This window comes from Aptenodytes forsteri, unplaced genomic scaffold, assembly GCF_000699145.1.
Source record: "Aptenodytes forsteri isolate BGI_AS27 unplaced genomic scaffold, ASM69914v1 Scaffold49, whole genome shotgun sequence".
In the NCBI taxonomy this organism is placed as follows: Eukaryota; Metazoa; Chordata; class Aves; order Sphenisciformes; family Spheniscidae; genus Aptenodytes; species Aptenodytes forsteri.
The window spans coordinates 3,342,514-3,367,157 of record NW_008795125.1 but is presented as its reverse complement, the minus strand read 5'-3'; the positions used below and the strand labels follow the sequence as shown (position 1 = coordinate 3,367,157).

The window sequence follows — 24,644 nt, the reverse complement described above, 5'->3', positions numbered from 1 at the left end:
TTGGGAGGCCATAGTCAGCATTTGGGGAGACACAAGATATGACTCCACGTTATGAATACTTCAATTGCAGAGCTGGCTGAAGAGGCTCCTGCCGCTGCCCGTGGCCATTCCTCCCTGCGGCCATTCCTCTCCGCTCCCTGCCAGGACCACTCTAGCTGTGGTGGAGCTCTAAAGCAGAGCTGGGAAATGAATTGGTTTAAAGCTTTCGTCTAGCTTTTCTCATGGGCTTATTTCACAGGCCCATTGTACTGTGCAGCAGGGTTGGCCCAGCAACAGGGCAGTGGAGGAAGGGAAGGAAAGATTGGAGGACCACTGCTGTCTCCACCGTTGCGTGATTCATCAAAGGGAATCATGCTCCCAGTATTGTCTGCATGCTGGAAGCAGAGCCATGGTCTTCAGCTCACGGGCAAGAAGGGGAATCCCTTAGCATTGCACGAAGGTGCAAAGAGAAAGCTGGCTTGGCAGTGAACAGAACGACTCCTGTTAGGCATCCTGAAGGGACACAGAATGTGCATACTCCAAAAGCAGGTAGATGCTCCCAAAATGCCATGTGGAGTTTGCATAGATAAGGATATTCCATATCCCAGAGTTGCATAAACCATATACTTTGGCATAAGAAGCTAGAACAGAAAGAAAAACTTGCTTTCCAGGAGAGGAGTGCAGAACTATGGGATCACTTTTTTTATATACCAGATTAAGAAGTCTTTCTTAGCTTTTTACCAGAGATATCACAGGTTATTTACTGGTTAAATTCTTGAGACTTTGAATCAGAAGCAAAAAGGGGTCTTTTTAAAATGTTTTTTCTTTTTTTGCTTTCTACATAAAGCCAGTAGTATCTGCAAGATGAAAATCCAGAATGGATGGATTTCCTTAACTTCCAACTGGTGGTCGGGGTGGACTTAGAATTGCTCACTGGAGTGGCCTGGTCTGTGTAATAGCTATGAACAATATCCATGTGCAACGAAGAAACACCTTTCAACAATATCAGAAGACGTAATTTCCTGAGACATTAGAATGAATTTCTGATCTGGAATCTGGGCCAAGAGGTTGAAGACAAAAGTTCTTGTTGGCGGGCTGTGCTCCGGTGATCACAGAGACATCTCTAGGATGCTCCACTAAGGGCCGTAGATACAGTAATCTCACGGGAGCCTCTAACCAGAGAAAGTTGGAAAAAACGGGGAGGCCTGAACTGTAGCAGCATATTGTAGTTATGCCCTAGTGAGGTGAGATAATTTCTCTTTGTAATCTCAGAATTGAAAGTAGAAGCTGAATGACAGTGTCATTAAGAAGTTGATATTTAACATGTTTACAGCTCTCTCAGTTCCCACACCCTTTGGGACCAAACTCCAGAATCCTGAAATCTGGGACTCTTCCAGAGAAAAACCCTTTGTTAGTGGGGCAAACTGTGTGGCAGTTCCTGAACGTCTCACACTGCTTTTCTGACAAGGATGCTGTTTAGTTTTTCAGTCTCTGCAACGTCATAGCTTTGTTTTTTTCCATTTAGGCATTTTATCAGTACAGCGTTTAAATACAGCCTCTCCAGGAACCTAGAGGTTCATCTTGATAAAATACCAGGGCACGGATCCTCCTAGCTGACCAGTGCCAGCATCCATTTCTTCATGATGTGCCCAGCTTGATGCAGCCTAAGCAGGGATGAGCACCAAATACAAAATCCTTGAAGGGTGGGTTGGAGGTGGCAGTGTACAGGCTAAAAAATGGCTTAGCAAAGGACATTCTGTCTGTGTTTATTCTTGGGCAGTCTGTGATAGCGGCTGGGCTTGTAAAACAAATCTGACAGCGTGGCTACCTGAGCAAGTTACAGTGAGGCAACTGGAGGATCGAGTATGAATGGTGAGCATGTGTTGCATGCTCTTCTTCAATGACCATGCACCGAGCTGCCTTGCATTTACCATGCGGTAAGGGCATACACATGAACAGTTACAGTAGAGCATCTGTTCTGCAGTAAATCCAGACGCCAGTTACCTCGCAGTAATGTGTTCACAGAGGCATACCCTTAATTATCCTAAATAGACAAATGCTTGATGCAGACTGAAGATTTCAGACATATGGACATGCCAGACGTTTCAAATCTCTTGTGGGTGAGGCTTTAGAAATGTCTTGAGGGGTTACCAGAACTTGTTGCAGCCCTAGATCTGCTTTTGAATGATGTGTCAGCACTTGCTTAGGATAAATATTAAAAGATTTGTAGGAATCATCAGAGAAAATTTTCACAAGTAACTTGGAAATCAAAGTCTTGTTGACTTCTAATGAGACTTTGGTGTGCAAATCACTTGGTTTTTTTTGAAAATCTTGTCCATCTTCTTTCTAGCCAAAATCTGTTTCATGCTCCAGTGGCAGAAATTCTTCCTTCCTTCCTTCCTTGAAGCAAAAATTTAATTGGGATCCGTACTTTTCTGGCGCTGGAAGAGAAATACCACATCCCATTAGATATTTTCCCTGATTTTTGAAGCACAGAAGTTTGTCTGCACATGAATTGTGATAAACTATTTGGCCTGAGATAAAACAGTAGAACTTCTCCAGTTGCAAATTCCTACCAGCCTAATTGCCTACCATAGCTAAAATATGAAAGGTGTTTAATAATAAACAAAGCATTATTTTTATTTACTCTAATTTTACTTACCCATGTGAATTCCTTGACTGTTATGTTGATTTGTTCATATATTGCAAGTGGAAATGAAAAGCAAATCAGTGGCAAATCGAGACAATTTAGCAGCATGGACACAGTAAATTATCCAGCTGCAAAATGATACCAATAGTGCTGAGTAAATGATTCCTCTAAAAAACTTTAGTACTTTGTGGATTGTTTGCAGGAAGCATCTCATTATCTTAGTTGTGTGTATGAATTTCTAAGAAGATTATTTAGTATGGAATTTCCTTGTCAAATTCCAATATCCAAGGCCTCAAAGGAATTTAGGGCTCTTATCCCTCACTGGAATCTGTATCATTCTTGATTTCGGTAGAAAAGTAAGCATTAAACATGCTAATACTGAACATTGTGGTACCTACATTTCACATGCTAATTGGAATTTGTAACAATCAAATTAAGCATTAAGTTGCAATTCCTGTCACCTCTTGTTTGCCTTTTAATTGCTGGATACCTACTCTGAGCTCATCATTCAGCTTTCTTGATAATCAGTGAAGAGAGGAACTGCCAAAGAATTGTTTCTCCAATACGACAAGTTAAGTAGGGTGGGCCACTCTTCCAAGGGCGCTGTCTTTCTCCGTTGCTTGTCGAAGGAGCCTAGATAACCAGCATAGACTGGTTGCCTGTCTAGGATGGGTGAAATGAGTTTGTCTATGCAACCACCATGCAAACTTCAGAGCCAAGTGAGCTGGTGCTCTGCAGAAGGAGTTACTTCTCACAGCTCAGCACACATAGGGATGCATTCTCCTATCCCACTTCTGTCTGTGATTTGCATTTTTCTGGGGTTGCAGTCTGCAGTTATGCATGGAAATACTCAGCTAGCTTTAATCAAGCTACCTGTAGAAGTTCAACTGAATCATCTCAGAAGTCCATGCAAGCTTATCTATTTACATCTCTAACCTTGAAGACAAGCTTCCAGGTGGGAAGGAGATAGGCTCTATCTCTTTTTTTGATGCTGTTCCACTTTGTGCAGAACAATTATGTATTTATTTAGCTAGACAGCAAAGGGAAGTCTAGTGGTCAATGATATGGCAGATAAGGCCTTCACCTTAACCACTGAGTTGCTGCTCTGCTGCATATTTCACTATCTTGCATCCATCAGTCCATACTGGTATGTTCTGCAAGCAAAGAATCAGAATGATGAATGAAAGTCTTTTTCCCGATACGACATTTAGCCCAAAACCCCTCTGTTTAAAGTGTGGCAATGCCCTTCTGTCTGACTTTTAAAGGTCAATTTCTACCTGGTATTGAATTATTTTCTGCCACTGAGTACATTGGTACTGTCCTTAATTTACACTGAGTATGCCTCCACTGCAGCACCTGAGAGCACGTCCCAGCCCTGAGCGCTGGATGTCCAGCCTGGCTGGTCATGACTGCGTGTGAGGGTGAGGATGGGGAGTGTGCTGTCTTCCCAGGCATGGGCTTCCCTTGGAAGGAAAGCTGGGGTTGCAGGCAGCCAGGGCTATGAGTACTCCGGCAGGTCCTGTAATCTGCCCCACAGGGCCCACCTGCAGCACATTGCAGACATGGTTCATATCACTTAGTTTGGGCAAAGGGGGACATTACACAACATTTTTCTTGGGAAGGCAGCAACCAGATACAGCATCATCTCCACAGCATACTGAACAGCCACTGTGGTCTGAAACCATTTATATACATTTCTGTGCAATTGTATTTTCAGGAACATGTGCGTGATGCAAAAGGAGACAGAAAAATATGCAGGTGCTTTGGATAGCCTCCAAACTAAAATAATAGGAAAGGGGCAAATCAGAGTACAGCAGATTTTGCAACTGATCAGAGAGTTCCTGTGCAGAGCTAATTATTACTCTCTCAAAACTTGAATGACTGAACATCTCATGCCTTCTGAACACTGGCTAGATATTCTTTGTTTCATACCTGTTGTGTTTTCATGAATGACTTCTTTGCTTGGCTCTGTGGTCAATACAGCCCACATAATTTCAGGCCTTGGACTTCATGCCTGACTTAAGAACCTCTTTGATACAATCAGCCCATCCTTCATTTATCAATCCCTTTTGCAGAGGCAGCATTACTGGCATCTAGGGTCTCTGGTGGGTGTACATGAAGATATAGTCTTAATAATCACCTGGGGAACTCTTTAAAGGTACAGAGATCATTTCAATCTCTGTAGTTCTTTTTCCAGCTGCCCAGACAGAGACTGGCAGAGTGGCGAGCAGTCTCAGCTGCTTGCTCCATCACAGCATCAGTCCTAGGGTGGAAAGGGCCCTCTGCCTTGGGCAGGACCTTCCCACTCCCTGAACTTGGTCCTGCAGCTGGGAGAACTAGACCAGGGGCCCTTGGTTTGATCTGCTTTTTTAAAAAGCAGTGGTGTATGCATTAGATCTTTTTGAGGATGCCTAGGGAGAGTTCCTCGATCTGGTCACAACCAGATTGATGAGGATAATATGGTGACTGCTTTTTTGCTAGACAACCCAGTGGCCGTGGAGGGCCATGCTGGCTTGTAACATTGATGGTCCCGCAATTTCCCCTTCAGGTGGCAATCAGTAAGGGTCATTTTCCAGATAAAATCAGACTTTGGGGCAGATTAGGATAAGGCATCATCTAAAAGCATATTGAGAAGTCTGCATAGATGGTCAAACCCAGGCTTTGCCATCTTTAGGGTCCTGCTTGTACCCCTCCTTGAAGCTGCAGCTTCCAGACCCAGCCTACATATTCCAGGAGCCTCCTCAATCCCCCTCTCCTCTGTAGGGTTTTCACCTAACTCAGGAGCTCCGCAGAGCTCTGACAGCCTGAAGCTCGTGGTGCTGGAGCCAGGCTGGTCAGACAGCACCAGTGCAGCCTTGTAACTCTCTTTGTGCCTAACTAAGAACTGTAAAATAAGGTGATGTCTTCTCACTGACCTATTTTGAAATTGAGGCATTTTTTTTGTGAAATGGTTGGACACTGTGTCCATGTCTTTTCCTGTTTGGGGTTGGATGTTGTGCATTAAATGAGGGAGTGGGCCACATGCTGAACTGCAAGGATAAAGCAAAGTACCAAATGGTACTGAAATGCACTTTCTCTGCGTTGTTTGGTGCTTGCAGGGATCCTGGGAAAAACATAGTGATAACACGATGTGATAATACACGTAAAGGGTATACCATAATTCATTCTTCCAAAGGGCTAAATAAAGTTGCTTGTTCAACTAATTAAGGAGGGAGGAGGGGGCTGATTTTGTAGGCTTCATGATGTGTTTTTGTTTTGTTTTGTGGTAAATGTGTGTGTGCACATGTGCAGTCTTTTAGGTGGTTTTAGTAGGTATAATTTCCCTTTTCGCTTGGTTAATCACTTCACAGAATGGAAACTTTCATTTCAGGGAACCGCACAGTGAATATGTCCCTAAAGGTGGATAGTTTGTTCCACCTATTAATCCTGCATAAGCTCTGCATAAGCAGTGAGGGAGTTGTAGCTCCAGAGAGTTTCCAAACCCTTTTGCTGTAATACTTTGATTTTTCTAGTGAAGTCTTTGGTTTCATCTGATTATGTTTCTTAACTTAATGACTATTTTGCTGAAGACCCCAAAGCAAGTAATAGCATGATATAATGGACAGAACTAATTCCCAAATGCTGCTGCATGCTTCTGAAAGGGACAGGCTTGAAAGCGTTCTGCAGAAGCTGCAGAAGAAACACAAGGACAAGTTCCAGGTAATGATCAGAGCAGCCACCAAACCACTGAAGGCCACCAGGGACTGTGTGGTTATGTGCATGCTGAAGATACCACTTAAGGCCATGTCTTTTTTAAGTTCCCTCAGTTTGCACAGTTCCTGGTGCTTCATATTAAAACCCAGTCTCTTGAGACGAAAGCAATAGACATGCAAAGGCTCACAATGTAGTGCAAATGGCTATTTAGAGCCACACAGTGTGGAAAACTATTCATCTGTGACAACCTTTTTCACTTCCTGCAGAGCACCCCACAAGGACTTGTGAGATCAAGAACTGATTACAGGCAGGCAGTAAGAGATATGCATGATAAGGCATAAAGTCAGCAATCACCTCATACACGTTTTCAGTTTCAGACGGCACCAGCTGAGCCTATCAGCCTCCTTAGCATCACATTGCTATAATTTGAGTCTCTAGAGAAGGATGCTGGTGGACAGCCAGTTCCCTGTTCACAGTGATAGGTAAGTGTGCAGCAGATCAAGAGAATTCTTTGAAAGAAGTTATAAACACTAAGGAAGTGGTTGCATGCACTTTTTCAAAATATTTTAACTGCTTGTTAGTTCAAGGAAATCATTGTGATCTGTTGAATGCAAAAGTGCATTTCTTTTTTCTTTGTATGTTTGCAGCAGCAGGTGGGTGGTGGGATGTATGAAGCATCTTGAGTAGGGATGAATGAGCCACTTTGAGAGAAGAGTCTCTCCCAGGATTTTGCCTGATTTTTGAACCAAACTTAAGCTCGGGAAATTTTCACATGCTGGTTAGTCTCAGGCATAAAAAGTACATAATTTCTTGGGACAGATTTTTGTTCTGAGGTTTCCAGATTTAACACTGTAAAATCAAGTTCAGAAGAGGCTAAAAGGTTTCTAAGATATTTTTTAGAACAAGGATGGAGTGTGAGATCAAGCCCTTTTGAGAGCTGTCCACCATGAACTTTAATTTTTGAAGGAAGGGGCAAGGAACCAAAATTCCTGCATAAATCATCTCTACACAGGATCAACGTGTGTCCTCATTTTATTTAACCTAGTAAAGTTGCTGAGAGATTTGCTTTGGTAGGGAAGCTGGAGTTGTGCGTGACTCATGAAGAGGCTCTTGGCTAATCTGACTATTTGAGGGCATTGAATAGCTTAGTGAAACACACTTTGGACAACTATATTTTCAACCCATTCTGTGTGAACCAACTGTGTTCCACAGAGCAGCTGCAATAACCTCTGACTAATTGGCTTTTCAGAAGGTTACCTGCTGAGAGCATCTGCCATGACATCCATTCTCCCAGAAATGTTTCATCTCAGAATTGCCTGATGCAGGCTACAGAGCCCAGCATCACAGGCAAGAAGTGAGTTTTCTCTTGAGTCAGAATATAGAGGAAAGGATTTGCCCGACCTTGTTGAATGTTCATCATCTGTCTTGAAGCACTGAGCATCCTGTCTAAACTACCTTTTGAAGGCCACCCTGAAGCCTTCCTTGAGATGAGATTTGCCTTTGATCCAGACAGCAAATCTGCGAGCGAGCCAGGATCCCGCATACCCACGTACTCGCGATGGCTTATTAGGGCTTTCACACTGCGTCAGGCAGCGTCACGCACAGTGCCGTGCCCGAGCAGGCTGTGCGCAAGCTGTATGCCAGCTGCCGCCTCAAAGCCCTTGTGTGGACCTGGGACCACTTGGAGTGAACAGTGTAGCAATACATAAATAACGCCAAGGAGTTTATTGCATGTAACGTCATTCTCTTCCATAGATCTTATACGGGAATATTTGTTCAGTAGCGTATTTATGGTGATGGTATCAACAGATATTAAAACTACATCCGGGAGGATTAAGAGTACCTGGTTATGGGGGCAAGTTGTCCAGAAGAAGAAGTGTCTTCAAAAAAAGAAACCCTGAATTCATCCTTGCAGAAATAGCAACTCACGTGTTGACTGCTGTTTGTTTTAAAGGTTCTGCTCCTGGAGTCTTGTGATGATACATCAATGTCCCTGATCATTTGAACAAAAAATGTCTTGTTTCATGGTTGGGTTTCATAGTTCATGACAAATATGTCCTAACTGTATCCTAAAAAAAGTAGGGGTGAAGGGAAAGCAACATTTATTTTTAATTCCATGTATTTTCAGCTTTTATAATTATTTTGCATGGCCTCATTAATGAATATTGAATGCTTGGGATTAGGATTACTGTGTTTGACACTCTAGATGTTGCGCTCATAGATCCACCTTTCCTGTCAAGCTACTCCAAAACTAAAATCTTGGTTTCCTGCTTGGCAAGCAAATTCAAAAATCAAAAGCAAGAAGAGACTTCCTTCCTTTCCCCCTCGGTATTTTTCTACCGTATTGACACTGCGTTAAACAAACAACATTAAATAACCTTCAAGACTGTATCAGCTACCAGGTCTTAGTAATGAGGGGAAAATCAGGCAAGCCAGACCAAGACATGACTGGTTGGGAATCAAAACAAAATTGGCAGTCTTATCAAAAAACATCCACATCTCTGTTTTCTCTCTCGGTTGCTGGGTGTTGCATTCAGTCCATTGATTAATGTGTCACTGCTTAACACAGGCTGCTAGGCTGGGACACTTGCAGCGAGGCAGCTTGCCGTCTTTGTGCAGCCCTGAGGCTTGATTTGCTGCCTGTATGCGCTGGGGCTGCTCCGACCAGAGGAGGTGGCTGGGAGGTGGACGGAGCCTGCTGGCAAGCAGTGCTTTGCCACCTCCTCCCTGCTGGCTCCAGCTAGCTACAAGCTTGCAAACGTTTGAGGTAACCTTGGATCTCTGGCACTGTTGACTCTGCTTATCAGCAACCTCTTGGGTAATAAGGATGTGCAGCAATAGCTGTGTTTTCCTACAGGTTAAAAGAACTGGTGCTGTTCTCCACCCAGAACAGTAATGGGATGGTTTTGTGATAAAGTGAAACCAAACTCTGGAACAACTTCGGTATCATCTGACCTGGGGCAAATGGTTCCTGTCCATTTGCTGCCCCGCGGCAGCATTTTCCAGCCCCTGCTAATCTTCCTTCCTCCTTCCACCATGGTGACTGACGGAGATCAGCAGGTTCCCAAGTAGATACTTTGTTTTGACGTTAACTTCCATGAGCCTCACAGAGACATCTCATGCTGTCACGGCTCAGTGGTAATAATTCAAGGCACAGTAAAGAAAAGGGTAAATCTACAAATGGGCTGCCAGCCATTTCCTTTCGACAGTGTACAAAATTCTTCAAAGGTAGTGATATCTCTAATTAGTAAATAGCAAGATGCAACGAGTCTGCAATAATGTACAGCATATTATCATGTCTCAAGTGACATGAGAAGCATGAAGTGAGGTACCTGTGGCCTTTCTGACACAGGAAAAATACTAGTCAACGTAGCTGAATGCAGTTTTTCGCAAGGCTCCAAGGAATAGTTGGTAGATGGATGTTGGAAATAGGCATTTTTCATAATAATCCCATGTTTGAAACATCCTGACCTTAGAAATACAGTATAAAATTAGTTCTAGGAGAAGAAACCTAGCAAAGGTAACAGATGCTTGTTTCCTTTATCAGAATCCCTCAATTATGAAAACGTGACAAGTAGATAATACTGCTAGGTTGAGCTGAATTAACATGTGTTTAAAATGAATGAAAAATATGTCCCTTTCCCAGTTAGAAAAAAATCACACAGTACAGGTACTCAAAAAATGAAATACATCTCTGGCTTTGAAATGATTGTTGTCTTTCTACAGCAGCTTCTTGAAAATGTCATGTGAGATTAGATCTGTGTGCTGTTGTGTTGGTAAGTGTACGAACCCCCTGCAAAGGGCGGTCTTTGTTCCAAGAGCTTACAGTCTCAGGCAAGGTTTCAAAGACAACTGCTCATTTGTGATACCTTTTAAAAAGATCTTTCAGAAAGCGCTGGGTACGTACTGTTAGAAAACCAGGGTCCTTAGAGGAGTCTCCAGCTGGGCATCAAAAATGATCTAGGTAACATGGAAGAATAAGTGCTTCTAAAACCTTAGCCTCAAAAGACATAATGAGAAGAGAAGAAATGGGCTAGATCACCACTAAATGCTCAGTTTGCTTGCTCTAAATGCAGAGCTTAAGAGAATTACGACTTCTCCCTTGGTCAGTGTCACCAGTTGTGTCCAGACTGGCTCTGCTAGGTGTCTTGCATGGCTCAAAGCAGTTGCGCTCCCTCTGCGGTGTGGATGGAGCTCAGGTTGGGACCAGTCCCCATTTCTCCTTGTTTGCATGTTTCTGTCTGAAGGGCTGGCTGGCTCATTTCAAACTTAAGCATGAGTACAAGCCAACGGCTCAGACAATGTGGATGATTGTGGAATTTCAGCATGAATGCAATCCTGAGGCCTGACCTGATATAATTAGCCAGTTTACCCGTTTTATTTTAGTCCTGCAACTCTGTGGCTAGGCAAGGTATTTTCCATTATTTGGCAGAGCTTTTCAAATTTTCTCTTCTTTGCGGCAGACGAGCTATTTAACCTCAAAAAAAAGTCCTGTTTCTCCTTTGTGAGACAGGCTTGTCTCTGTTGATGCTACACAGATGGGAGATACCCTCCAGTTCACCTGGAATCAAACACTTTTGAGGTGAGGTACCAGTTTGCCTTTCTCCAAGTTTAAAACCTCCCCCAGATTTCCCCTTTATCTCCATACCTGCTTAATGTCACCATTGCTTTTTTTTCTGTCCTGGGGGATGTGGTCAGCTATCAGTCTAGACCAGCTGAAGGCTCAAAACGTTCCCGTCCATTCTTCCATGGAATAAAACAGTTGCTGGGTCGCAAATGTGCATCTTTCTCAGGCCACAACTGACGAGGGTATTGCGTGTAGTAGATGACGGTAGATGGTGGTGGGATCATGGCTCTAGAGAACCTTGAGAATAAAAGCAAGGCAGCTGAAAAAACAGAAATCAAAAGTAGCACTGTAATCAGGCGAATATGCCCACATAAGGAAGGAAATAGCTAAGGAGACTGGGTTTTATTGTTCGTCTATTTCATAGGCCATATTTAGATGGAGGGGTAAAGTGCTCATGGCAGGGTGTGGGATTTTTTTTAAATCTTATTCAGCATTCTTCCAGCACCTGCTGGTTTAACATCCCATCCTTTCCCTGCTCGATCAGACCTTCATGTCCATTTCTGCAAGGGTTTGGGGTTGGGAGAGGCAAATATGGGCAAACTGACAGCTTGGCAGAGCCAGTCAGCCTGCACCCCACAGAGAAGAGCCCGCCAGGCATGATTTTGAAGGGGTGAGAAGCAGAAATCCACTGTCAGCCTGAGTTTCAGCTGATGTGAATGCTGCCTTGGCAGCATCAGTATCCCATTAGCTTCACAATTTGGAATCTGGCCCAAAAAACCCAGTGATCCAGCTCTTCCCACACATACAGACATGTACATTCGTGCAAGAAGCAGGACATCAGCTGGAAAGGGTGCAAAGCCCACCCCGATGAGTCCCATCCCAGCACTGCCCTGATCAGAGATCTTGTCGGTAAAACTGGTGATGGGTGAGGGCTCTGTGAGAAACAAAGCTGTGTCCGAACACGTTGAAATAACATGGTGAACTTGCCTCTGCATGGCTCCTTGGCTCCAGAGGCTAGCGTAAGCCTGTGATGGGTTTACATGCATTTTCATGGCTACATACTGAATAAACGACTGAATGTGCTTCAGTGTGAGCAGTCCTGCATGGGCACTCGTCTCCTGTTCAGAAAGGCAAAAGGCAGAACAGAGAACACAAAGCCCCATCAGAAAATGTGCAATCATAACATAATTTAGGTTGGGAGGGACCTCTGGAGATCATTCCACTCAACTGTGCTCAAAGCAGGGCCAAGTTAGGTTGTTCAGGCCTTGTCTGGTTGAGTTGTGGATATCTCCATAGGTGGAGATCACACAGCCTGGTCAGGTAACTTGTTCCAAAATTTGACCACCCTCACTAGGAAGAATTTTTTTCCTTGTATCTAACTGGAATCTCTTCTGTTGCATCTTGTGTCCATTACCTCTCGTCCTTTTGCTGTGCATCTCAAAGAAGAGTTAGGGTGGAGGGGAGGAGAAAGTACAAGAAACCTCCACATACTCCTGCTTTATGGTGTGATCACCTTACAGCTTTGCAAGGGCTTTCAGGCAAGGAATAGCAGCCATCAAAATTGAGTGTGCCTTACTGCTTTTAGCAGGGAAAGAGAAACTCTGCAACCCCCTAATTATCTTATGGGGTCTGAAGCGGGGAAGGAAGTGGGCGAGCTGTTTTCACATCTCCTATGCAGCAATGGCCAACTCTTGCCATCTTGGCCAGCAGAAATGGTGAGGAAACGTCAGCCCCTACTTTGGCATTTGGCTATCAAGCCTTCAGTAGTTAATGCAAGCCCAGCCAAACCGAAGAGCCTGCTCTCTGGGACTCAGACTAGAGGAAGAGTAAGCAGTGCTTTCACATGAGGCAATAAAATTCAAGTAGGCTTTGTTAAATCATACAAATGGTTGCTGGTCTGTGCTTTATATTTATCTAAGGAATTTATTAAGCACTTGAGTTTTTTGGTTGATGACTGATTAAAAAAGTACTAGGATCACAATATATGTTCTAGGAGTAGTTTGTCTTTACAGCAGAAGTACATTTACTCAGCTCTAACCTGACTTGTTTCATTTTAGTTGAAATACATGGTAATGCCTTTGCTCTGTTCTATACTCACTGTCTGGTTTTGGTTTTCTGTTTTGCTTCTTACAGCCCCAGCAGAGAGCTCTCCATAAACATTTCCAGCCTCTAAAGCTGCTGTCCTGCCACTTGATATGAAAGTGAACTTTCCTTCATGAAAAAAATCCATAATAAATGGCACTGCCAGAAGGTGACCATGGAGGATTGAAGACAAACTTGAAGTAAAATCAGCCCGCTGAAGATGATGTATTCTGGGAAGACCTGGTTTGCTGTGGAGTAAAATTGTGGTGCATAATACCCAGTGCTAATTTGTTGAAAATGGTCATTGACAGACCTTTAGCTGGAAAATTTCTTCCAGTTTTCATCACTGTGCATAACTTTTGAGTTCCCTTTAGGGGACTGTCTATGCCCTTCACTAGAAGTCCTGTTTTAGCATGGCAACTACTGGATTCTTCTATTACGTATGCAGATGGCATGATGTTTTAGGAAAAACTTACAGCAATTCTCCAATCTCAGTGGATATGTTCACAATATTACACCCTGGTAGGAATGTAAACGTCTTGTATATGTTAGTTTTGCAGTCTAATGGTATTCTGTTAAACAGTATCAGCACTTCATATGTGCTTTCTGCACAGAACTAGCACAGTCCGTATATATATAATGGTCTTTTTTTAAAATACTGAAGATATGTTTCAGTATTTGTGCTGAGACTGCATCCAAACTGAAGTCCACTACTAGCATACCTTCACCGATTCACAGTAGATTGTGTAGATAGATTTGCACGTGGCAGAGGTGTGACTTCTTTTACCGAGACTTAGAGAACAGCTGTCACAGAGGTAGCCAAGAACAGGGTAGGTTGAATGAGCTGTAGGACACTGTGTCTGCTCTCCCTCTCATCCGCCAAATATCACAGGTTCTCGTTTCTAGTGTGCCAATGTGTTTTCTTACTCGGCAAGGGAGAGGCAAGGGAGAGCGCCTTTCTCAGAGATCTGTGTGACCCTGGGTTTGGTCTACGATAAAACCAGAATAAACTGGAAGAATTCAGGTTCTTTATGCTGGCCACCATTATGTTTTGGGCAGGGCTGGGGAATTGTAGTCCAAACTAAACTCTCTGAACAAGGTAAAGTGTAAGACTACACTTCTAAGGAGCAAGACACTCCCTTTGGAGAGGGCAGACTTCATTAACTTTTTCCACTTTCTATCCAAAACAGTGTTTCGGTAGGAACTGGGAATAAGCAAATGGTTCCAATAAGCCTTTCAATATACTGTAGCAGGCTCAAGACTGTTGCATTCAATCTGAGCGTTGTTTTTCGTTCAGTCTCTGAATGGCTGGCCTCATCTCTGGCTGTATCACAGCTGGCTGTGGTACTGTTTCTTCCATGGGGACTCAGTGGAATTAGTGTCTGTCCCTCACATCAGGACCTTCTTGACACACTCTGTATAATGAACTGATGCCATCAACATACTGAGGGGACTTACCTATTTGTTCCTTCTTTCTTTAATATCAAGGTAGCTTTTTGTGTATTTAAAGACCATCACTCTCTCCAGTCTGATAGACAGGTACTCCAGAGTCACTGTTAGCATATATGCCAGACTGTGGGTGAGACACCATACTGGTGTGAAGATACAGCAATGGAGAGAAGGTGCAGCTACATCAAGTCAAAGGGACCTTTTTAGAGGAAGCTCCTGTATTATAATTCTTAAAAACTATTGTACAGTTCATTGCTAGAGAATGGAAGGTCAACCACTGAGGGTGCCTGCACAACCAACAGATAAATATCGTTAGGGCTTAATTTTTTTCAGATGGGTATGGGCTTAGGTTTCAGCTCTCCACCCATCTCAGATTCAGCATGTTGGATATTTCTATAGTATTCATTCCAAAAGCAAATTATTTTTATTGACGACCACGATTTTCAGAAGTCACTAGTGATTTCTAATGGTTTGGGTCTTTCCATGGGTTTTCAAATGGAGCTCCCAAGAATTACAAAGCAGTAAGCTTCTACATTCTCTTTCTGAAAATCCTGGTCCCTAATTTGAAATTAATTGGTGTAAAAATTCTCCTTAAGACATAAGAATCTTTGCCAACGGCAACATTTGCACTTTTTAGATTTTTTCATAGGGTTGCAGGTTGGAATCTGATACCAAGAGACCTGGCCATGTGCGTGGCACAGGTCCACTGTAAGCTTCAGCAAATTTTACAGCTTTTTCTGCTACAGGTTTTAAAAATGCGCTCTGGCAACTGACATCAATTTCGTGTTGGTACAGCAATTAAAAAAACCCACTTTGATGTAAGTTATTTTAAAAAGAAGGAGAATGCTATACTTCTGCAGTAGGAATTCCCTTATTTTACTACCCAGTGAAAAAATCTGGAATAATTTGAATGGTAAAACAAGAGTTTATCAGAGAGTGTTATCTTAAAAGGGCGTACGAGAAGAAGTTGAGTTAGGCAGAGAGCCACTAGAAGCATTTTTTGTATCAGTGTTAGTTTTGAACATTTTCCAGTATATGGGCATGAATTTAGATGTGTGCATTTCTCCTGTTAAAACAGTTTGTTTTAAAAGCTTCCCTGGATTTTAGCTACGGTGACCTAGAAAAGCAGTGTTATAGGCCCTGAGAAATGTGAAAATCAAGTCCAGACCCTTGTGTAGCCAGACTCGGTGAGAAGTCTGCTGTAGGTGCCTATCGGACAAATCTCCTTTGAAGCTGGTGTAGGTCTCCACCCCCCAGCCAGCCTGTGCATGTGGATAACTCCAAGCATAGTTCCCCCGAGCCCCGTGACACTTCTCACGTGTGTAACTGTCTGCAGGAGCCATAAGGAAATAACTGTACTTTTTGGCTTGTATTTAACTATTCATCGTGTTTGGATTTTTTAATCACTGTTATTCTCCCAAAGTAGGCCATGCTTCCTCAGGGATATTTATGAAATTGTTCTACATCTACCGAACAACTATCTGGATCCCAGCATATTCTTCTGAAAACTTTTTAATATAAATAAACATGTAGGAGAGATTTTTGTTATTATGAATGGGGGCAGGTACTGTATTCTCGGAAAGGCTATTGAGTGCAGACAATCAAGTCTATTGCATTTTTTATGCCGAACACCTTATTAATAGCAGACACATCCGCTTTTGCCTGGGTCACAGGAACAGTTCAGGGGAAAGAATGCTTTATCTCTAGTCAATAAATCATTTCTGTCGAGAGTGCCAAAGACCAAGTCAACATGAAAGGGAGCGAATAAGTTATTCCGGCAAAGGAAGTGAATTTAAATACGCTCAGAGCCATTAGTTCGGTGCAAAAGAGTAGGAGACTAATGCTGTTTTCATAAACCAGCCGTTATCAGCCTTGTGGAGATAGATAAATTCGCAAAGGCCAGTGCTGCCGTTATATTGATCACTAGTTATTATCTCTAATTATCTACCAGTACTGCGATCAGGGCACCATTCTCCCTGTGCAGACCTGCAGCCTTCCTCCAATGCCCGGTGCCTCTCCCTGCTGCCGTGCTCACCTGGTTCCTTTGTGTCGAGAAAGGCTGCAGCATCAGACCCCGCTAAGAAACGCTTACAGAGACTCAGCCATCCCAACTGCTTCAAACCATGGGAAGACCTGCGCTAGAAACCTGAAGGAATTGCTCGCCTCAGAAAACACATTGCAGCTGAAAGCATCCTTTGCGCTGTTTTGTTCCTTGTTTTTTAAATCTGCGTGGCTTTCTGTGCCTGAACACCCACCATTTATTCTGCTAAGGGGATTGCAGCCTTCCAGGAGGGGAGTTTGAAAAAGCTCTGTGAGCTCTTGGGTTTTGCCTGCCCAGCTGCGTGGTGATGCTCTACCGGTGGGTTCATCCCTCCCTGACTATTCCTTAGGGTAAGTGTTGTCACTCGACAGCAGCAGCAGCGTCGTTGAGGAAATCAAACCATTAAAAATGACAAAATTCTGGTTTTGTTTTGCCCTGAATTTTCAGAAGACCCCAGGCCAGACCCCTGGCAGACTTACATTGGCGCTACTCCATCAAAGTCTCCAGAGATGTGTTGATTAGTGCCAGCCATGGAGCCAGGCCTGGGGTGGTTTTTTTGTCATCACTAAAACTAACCTCCCTCCACCCGCTACAAAGCCACAGGATCTCAGTTATTCAAAATTGTCTCAGGCAAGCAAAGTAAAATCTTGCATCTTTCCCATGGGTCCCCTTTTAACAATTAACATCTCTGCCATCAGAGTCTCCTTGAATGGCCCCGCTGCAGGACTGTGCTGCAATTGACCCTGGTATATATAGACTGTGGTCAATAAGATTTTAATGTAAAAAGAAAAGGTCCTCTGGTATAAGTAAAATTGATGGGTGAGGGGGGAGGTACTACCAGCATTACCTGCAACCTCCTACAGTAAAATTCAGGAGAGTTATCTGGAGTGCAAAAAAAACCCCACCAACATAACGTATGGGTGATTAGGCAGGCTCATGAGGATAAATCAGCAAGAAAAGTAGATGTTTGATGAGGGAAGCCAAAAAATGTATGTGAAGTCAGTGGCCAATAGGTTAGGGCTGGTAGACCAAAGGCTTTACATATATCCTGAAAAATACCATTGTAGCAAAGCTAAGTCTGATGTTAGGCACAGCACAGTGATTACTCACAGTACATGCAAAAACCAACAAATATTCTTGTTTTTTATTTGAAAGCAGTAGAAGGAGGGAGTCAGCTTGCACATTAAAATGTAATTCCTCCTACTCCGTCAGTAATTATGGGTAATATTAAGCAGCAACTATCCAAACATATTTTTAAATTTGTAGAACCATTAACTGAATCCAAAAGTGAAAGAAAACTTGCCTAGGACTCCTCAGAACCGGAAAGCATAAAAGAAGCTTCAAATGACACTAAAAACCCAGTAATTCAAAAGAATGAGTGATTTGACCCAGAAAACTAGAGGCTCATTAGCTTCCTATCAGTCTTAGGCAAAACCATGGAAAGGTTGATATGGCACAGTCGTTAAAGCAATTAAAAATTGATAAAACCCTCCAGATGATTTTCATAGAAATGTATCATGCCAAATAAACTTGCTATCATTTTTTGTGATATCAAAGGCTTGTTGATAGAAGAAATTCTGCTGGCATACTATACTTAGCCTTCTATAGATCATTTGATTCTGATAAAGAACAAAATAGCACAACGCAAAATCAATATCGCCCATATTAAGTGGATTAAAACTGATTACAAGCTAGATCACAAAAAATAGCTGTAAATACGAAATTATCATCAGCGAGACTATTTCTAATGAGCTCCTCCCAAGGTATGCTCTATTTTCAATATTCCTCCCAGGGAAAGAGAAAATTACTGTTGGCAACAGCCAGAGGTGATAAAAACGGGGGCTCAGTAAATAATGATATGGAGCAGGTGAGTGGTAGAGAGTAACCTGGAGGACGGCAAAGTCAGAAATCCAGGAGAGATGGTGGCAAATCCCCCTTAGAGGCACGGGGAGTACGTCTGGAAGAATATAGTGACTGTGAAGGTGTGATGAATAATCTGTTCAACGTCAGCCCCAGAGATGCTCTTGCCAGCTGGGATGTAGGACCTGGCAGTAGCGGTGCTGTTCCAGTTTGTTTGGTTACTGCCCGTCTTTCAAAAAGGGTATCAACAACTTGGAAAGGTTATTTTCAATAGCTCCCAGTGTCATCCAAGGGCAGGAAAACAAGTCTTATTATAGTGTCAGACTAATGAAGCTCAAGCTATTAATTTATCAGAGGCAATTTGAAGAGGTGACTTGATCTCCGTCTGCAATCACAATCTTCTACCTGGGCAGGGAAGTGCTATCTGAAGGCAGGTAGCTCTTTTATTTAGAAGAAAAGGGAATGATGTGCTCTACTGGTTGGAAACTGATTTCAGGCTAGAAATTAAGTGCAAATGCTCGACAGGGAGGATAATTACCCATGGAGACAACCTACTTAGTTACCTGGCATGTTCTCCATCACATAAAGTCTTTAAATGTATGCAAAGTATTTTTCTAAGTCAATAAGCTCTACCTCAAACTGAGATCCAGGCTCGGTGCGGCAATTACTGGATGAGGTTATTAGGCGTGTGTTATGCAAGGATTAGACTAGATCATCAGATGTAAACTTCTAAATTAAAAATATCTTGAAGTTTCCAATATTACAGGAAGGCAGGGCAGCCTATATCCATTTTTGCACACAAAATGGTTTTAATTTAAACAGCTTATATGAACAGAGCTATGCTTGCCAGCATTTGGTCTGAGTGTCAATAGGTCTGCTTGCAGTTGTAAGGTCCTTCTGCGCATAATTAAAGGAAGAAAACCAGATAAGAAAGGACAACACAAACCCTTGGACGTATAAAGTCTGTTGTCTTTCATTAATAACAGCCTGAGACAAAATGATGCACTCAAATGATGGGGCCAAGTGGAAGTGTAGTCTGAGCAAGGAGTAGCAACTGTGGATTTGCCTTTTAATTAAGGAGGTAGCATCTTGCTGGCAAGAAACAGATTTTCTTGCCTTCAACAACTGGCAGAGAAGCTGTGGTGCTGATTGAGAATTGTATTGTATCGCTGTGCAGCGGAACACAGTACATGAATTCCTTGCTTCAAAGACAGCAAACTGTTCCCGCTATCATGACGAGCCCCATTGGAGCCGATTAATAAAGCCCTAGAAGTGAAACGACTTCAGTGGGACTACCCAGAGTAATGAGAGCTGCTCCCAGCGGCGGGTTTTTGCAAGATTGGGCCCTATTACCATTGGCTGGTTTGAATGTTGTACCTTAGAAATAAGCAAAGGAGCGCTCGGCGTCTGATTCAGGTTTCACAAAACTGCTGTCAGTAGATGTGAGGCAAGTACCAGCTGTCAGAGCCACCTTCTACCGTGCTTCATCAGGCGGTGGGGAACAGCACAAACTACAATGTACGTTTTAAAGAGTAAACAGTTCACGCAGACCAGAGAAACTATAAAAGCAATACTTACGGCAAATTGGTATTGAATCAACATCAAGAAGCTGAAACAAGAAGGGAGCTAGCTATGGCCACAGCTAAGAAGATAAAGATCTTTGGGGATTCTTGCTCTAATCCAGTGTGAAATCCTAAGAAAATGAGTTTGGTCTAGATTTATTGTTTAAAGAACATTGGTACATGCTGGCCACCTGTCAAATAAATTCTGCGGATCACTGGCTTCGGTGCTTGATGGCTTACAAGTGTCCTCATGCTGCTGAGACACCTTGCAGCTTTGGAGGAGAGCTGTCCTTAACAGGCACGTCTGGGGTCAGGCTGGACGGAGAAGAAGCTGAACTTGCAAATGACTGTATAACGTCTGCTTCTGCCGTAAAAGTAGGATTGCCAGCATTATTATAACACAGCCAGGCTTAGTCTGAGAATGAGACGAAAAGCTCCTTTCTGATTTTAATTCCAAATATATAAATTCTTCTTCAGAAAAGAAAAATCCTCTGTAGCTGTTGTCACATCTCTAATCACGTTACTTCTATTAAGCAGTTGCCTTGAATTCATCTATTTAATGTCATAAGTCACCAAATTAAATAGCGATACACAGGGTTTTTTTAAAGCAGGGAGATCGATACTGCAGCAAAACTGCATGTAAGCAATAAGAAGCTGTGCAGAGAAAAAAAAACAAATCACAATCTGCCCCATCAGATGCGTAGGGGACTTGGTTGGTTGGTTGGTTTTCTTTATTGAGAGCACAGTTTTATGTCTAGACAGAGGTTTTCCCTACTGAGCCAGGCTTTGGTCTCAAGACTAGTCCAGATAAAGAAATGTTTGGAGTCCTCTTACCACTTCATCGGCATCCCTTGTATGCAAGAGGCTTCTTCTCTGCTTTGCTTCTGAGAAAAGCACAGAGGGACATGAGCTTCCAGCCTATGCAAAGCATCTCGGGATGAGACCCAGATCTCAGCCTTCTCCCCGAGTCCCACGCCACTGACTGAGGGGGGGAATGGGGCCACGTTGGGCTAACCCGCAAGTGAAGCCCGGTGTCCTGTGCCTTGCTGAGCGCTCTCTTGAAGCCATTGCAGGAGACACATTACCTTGCAGAATCGGACCCTGCATTTCTGGGCACCAGCTGGGGTTGCTGCTGTCTGCTGGGCTTCCCCTAAAATAGAGATGAACTGCACAGGGCAATGTGCACAGGGGAATGACCAGCGTTTCCCCAAAGAGGCTGCATGCTCTGAGGAGAAGACTCCTTTGCTTTGCACTAAGCTGCTGGGGTACTTGGTGAGCACAAGAGGCATATTTTTAACTTTCTCAGAGTTATTGCAGAACCTGAAAGTGGCAGGGACGTGCTTTGGGACATGCTGGGCTTTCTTTTCAGTTTCTTGTAGGGACTGTAGCTGTATGGACTATGGACCTGCCTCACAAAATCATTTCTTTTTCACAAGTGGGGGGTAAGATGGCAGTAATGCCTGCCCGACTGCACAGCGTAAACCAGCAAAGGGGGCTCTAAATTTGGGCTCCTCTATTTTGAGGAGCTAAATTTAAGGTTGATTGAACCTGACTTTGGGAAGAGCAGATAGCTGGCAGCTGGAATGATAGCCACACCTGAGCTGTCTCCAAAAGTTGCCCCCAGATCAGTGGCCCATGTACAGAATCAGATGCTGGCGCGGCGGCGGTGGCAGCTGATGATGGACATGAGCTGCAGGGAGCGAGAGGGAGGCTGCAGTCAAGGTCCCGGGAATCTGGTGGCCTGATGCAGGAGAGCTGGATGCAGAAAGGCTGAGTGCAAGGTCATGGCTGTGCTGTATGGTCAAAACGGTCTCTTGTAGCCAGCGAGTTGTGTCTGGTCCAGCTGCCTTTGGAGTCAGTTCTGGTTTACACTCACTAAGGAAATACTCTAAGTCAGTGATCTCCTTTTAATGTTAACTTGGTTGAAAATCTAGGAAAATGCCAGCACTCCAATGGTTAAAAAGCGACGCACTGTTATTCCTGTGGCTGAACTTTTTAAAGACGGAGCCAAACGAGATGGCATAAGACAAAAGTGTGCCTTTTTGTTTGATGTACACTGCATTTCCCCAGGCATCCAAGGTGTTCATCTGTACACCAGTGCTTTTTTTCCCAAAACAGAAATTATCATGCAATCTAATTTTTAGTATACAAAGTGGCCATCACTGTTAATTCCACCCTACAGTTTTTATATTTACTCTTTAATTCCTTCTGTTTTCAAAGATCAACAAAAAATAAAACCCAGGTGGGAGGGAGGAATTCTTTTAAACGATGAAATTAGAATCAATATCAAATTTTTGGTATCTTTGGGCATGATCTCTGGAAGCTTTGGATATCTGCTTTATCATTTTGTATATTTGACAATTTTGTACTCTGCATTGTTTGACTTCATTTGTGCATGGCGATGTATTAAAACATGGAATTTTTATTATACAGTAAAAGTACTTTGTTTGATTTAAACAAGGCCAGGGCTTGATCCATTGCATGAACAGGAGAAGAAAAAAAAATAATAGAGGTTTTTGCCGGCAACCACTCTCACTTGACACTCTGACCGGTCTCTTTCAGGGGGTTTCCAGCACCTGAAGGTGGGCAAAGCTTTTCACCCACCCGGACGTCTCCTTCCCCAGCTGCGGTACTTTGGGTCTGTGCAGTGGTTTGCTCTACGGCGCTACAGGTGCTACGTAAATGCAGCGTGCTCATAGATGTAACAGAAGGTGTTAACCGAGCAAAGGGCTCTGTTCTGCTTGGTTTGGGTGTAAATCCAAACCGACTGCGCTGACTTGGCTCTATTTACCCCGGATTCAGTGCGGCGGGACCGCAAGCAGACACTGCACGCTGTGAGGAAGGCTTTCATTGCCTTCCTTTCTCGAGACTTGGGGGGAGGCCCTTGTAAGCAGTGAAGCATCCTCTGAGGGGACCAAACCACAAAAGGAGCAGGTAACTAGGCTGTTTATGGTGCACGGCATTTCACTCCCATCCCACCCCCCCATTTATTCTCAGCATTTATGGCATGAGAGTAATTTAAAAGTCAGTAGATAAGGTAGTTTTCAGAAAAACTAATGCTGAAATTCCAGCATGATATTATGCTCTCCCATATATGTGTTTTTTTCTTTTCAGCCATAATTCTGAATGTTCTCACATTTGTAAGGTAGAGGCTGATGACATGTTTTGGTCAAACAAAATACTGGGCTTAATACAAAATAATAAAATGAAATTATATAGTGTGCAGTATAACTGACAAAGTCAAGATAAATTGTCATCTATAAAAATCATAAATCCTGTTTTTTATTGTAACATCTTGTGATTGGGCTGCAATTTACTAAATTCTGTTTATATCTTTAAAAAGCTTTCTACTCCATAAACTTCATCAGTGAGAAGAATATGTTAGCAGGGAAAGCTCTGGTTTAGTAAAATCTGTGCACGTTACATCTCGGACTGAAGGAAATTAGAGCAATAATACAAGTAAAGAAAACAGTTTCTATGTCACGTGTCCTTTTCACCATCGGGGTCTCCACAAGGGTTACAGTGGCACCATGTTATTACTACTCTGGGTGCTGCACGCTAAGATTATTTCCATTATAAACAATATGCCACCTAAATCAGATCTGCTTTGTAATGAAATAGCAGCTACCATGATAATGAAATACTTCTCCCTGGAGACAGAGAAAATAGCTACTGATGCTGTGGAAGAAGGAGTTTCCATGTGCGTGCGTATGGGTTTTGCATTATAAATCTCACCGATGGGGTTGCAGTTTGTTACTCAGAAGTCATCGGTGGAGCAACCAGTTGTGCAACTTGGTTTTTTGGTTCTCTTACTTCCAGTGACAATTAGTCCTTGATGCAACTTGCATGATCTTATGTTATAACCGTGTACATCCCGCGGGTCTGTCAGAGCTTGCCTTACGCTGAGCAGCTATCATGGGTTGCAGGCCCAGGTCGTGCTGCTTGAACCCTTGAGCTCCAATACCATGTCCAAAAATTGGGTTCCTGAACTGGGACCTTATTAGCTGAGCAGATCTGTGCTCATTTGAGCAAAGCCTTGTGATGTGAGCAAATGTCCTTAGTCCATAATGAAGTCCAGTGAATGAAGTACAACACTAGAATACCTAAATGATGGTCCCAAGCCCATCATTGACCTGCTATACGTGAAAGAACAAGTTCCCTCACATCGTCTCTTCATGTCCCACCTCCTTATCTGTAAAACAGGAACTACATTTACCTGTCACTGTTGAACCTTGAAACTCAATGGAGAAACTGTGAGTCTTCCAAGAAGATTGTGTTGTAAGTGGGATTGATTTGAACAGACCAGGCATCTTGGTACAAAAGAAACATACTTTATTTGGGAGACAAGAAGTTGCCGTCCGAGCTCGTGCTTATCTGACATTCCACTCTCACTGCACCCAGGTGCTGATCTGTCAGAGTCTCAGCGCATGGCGTGACACTTTCACGGGTGAGGTGTCATATCAGCCCAGACTCGGTTTGTCTGAGGTTTATTCCTCTTTTGTGCACTTCCTCGTCTCGTTCATGTCACTGCCTTGTCATTGCCTTCTCCTTGCTTTTCTGCATCTAATGTGATTTCTTGCCTTCTACTGTTATTAACATCAAGTGGGAAATACACTGAATTACTACACATGACAAACACACTTTTAAGTGAAGCAGCTTTGCTTTAACTAAATGGCACCAAGGCACTTAGGAAGAGATAAAGTGGAGGACAAATTGCTACAGGTTTGTTCTAGGGCAATGTCGTGGTACCTCAGTCGTCAG

At 43.2% G+C, this 24,644-nt stretch overlaps 1 protein-coding gene across 1 annotated transcript in view; it reads left to right on the top strand.

The window, feature by feature from the left end:
- Nucleotides 1-22,321, top strand: part of SAMD12 (sterile alpha motif domain containing 12) — a 190,359-nt gene extending 168,038 nt beyond the window's left edge. The window contains exon 8 of the mRNA XM_009277250.1: nucleotides 13,023-22,321. Coding sequence (XP_009275525.1) covers nucleotides 13,023-13,045 — 23 coding nt within the window. The 3' untranslated portion in view covers nucleotides 13,046-22,321. The remainder of the gene's footprint in view (nucleotides 1-13,022) is intronic.
- Nucleotides 22,322-24,644: the final 2,323 nt, after the last annotated feature.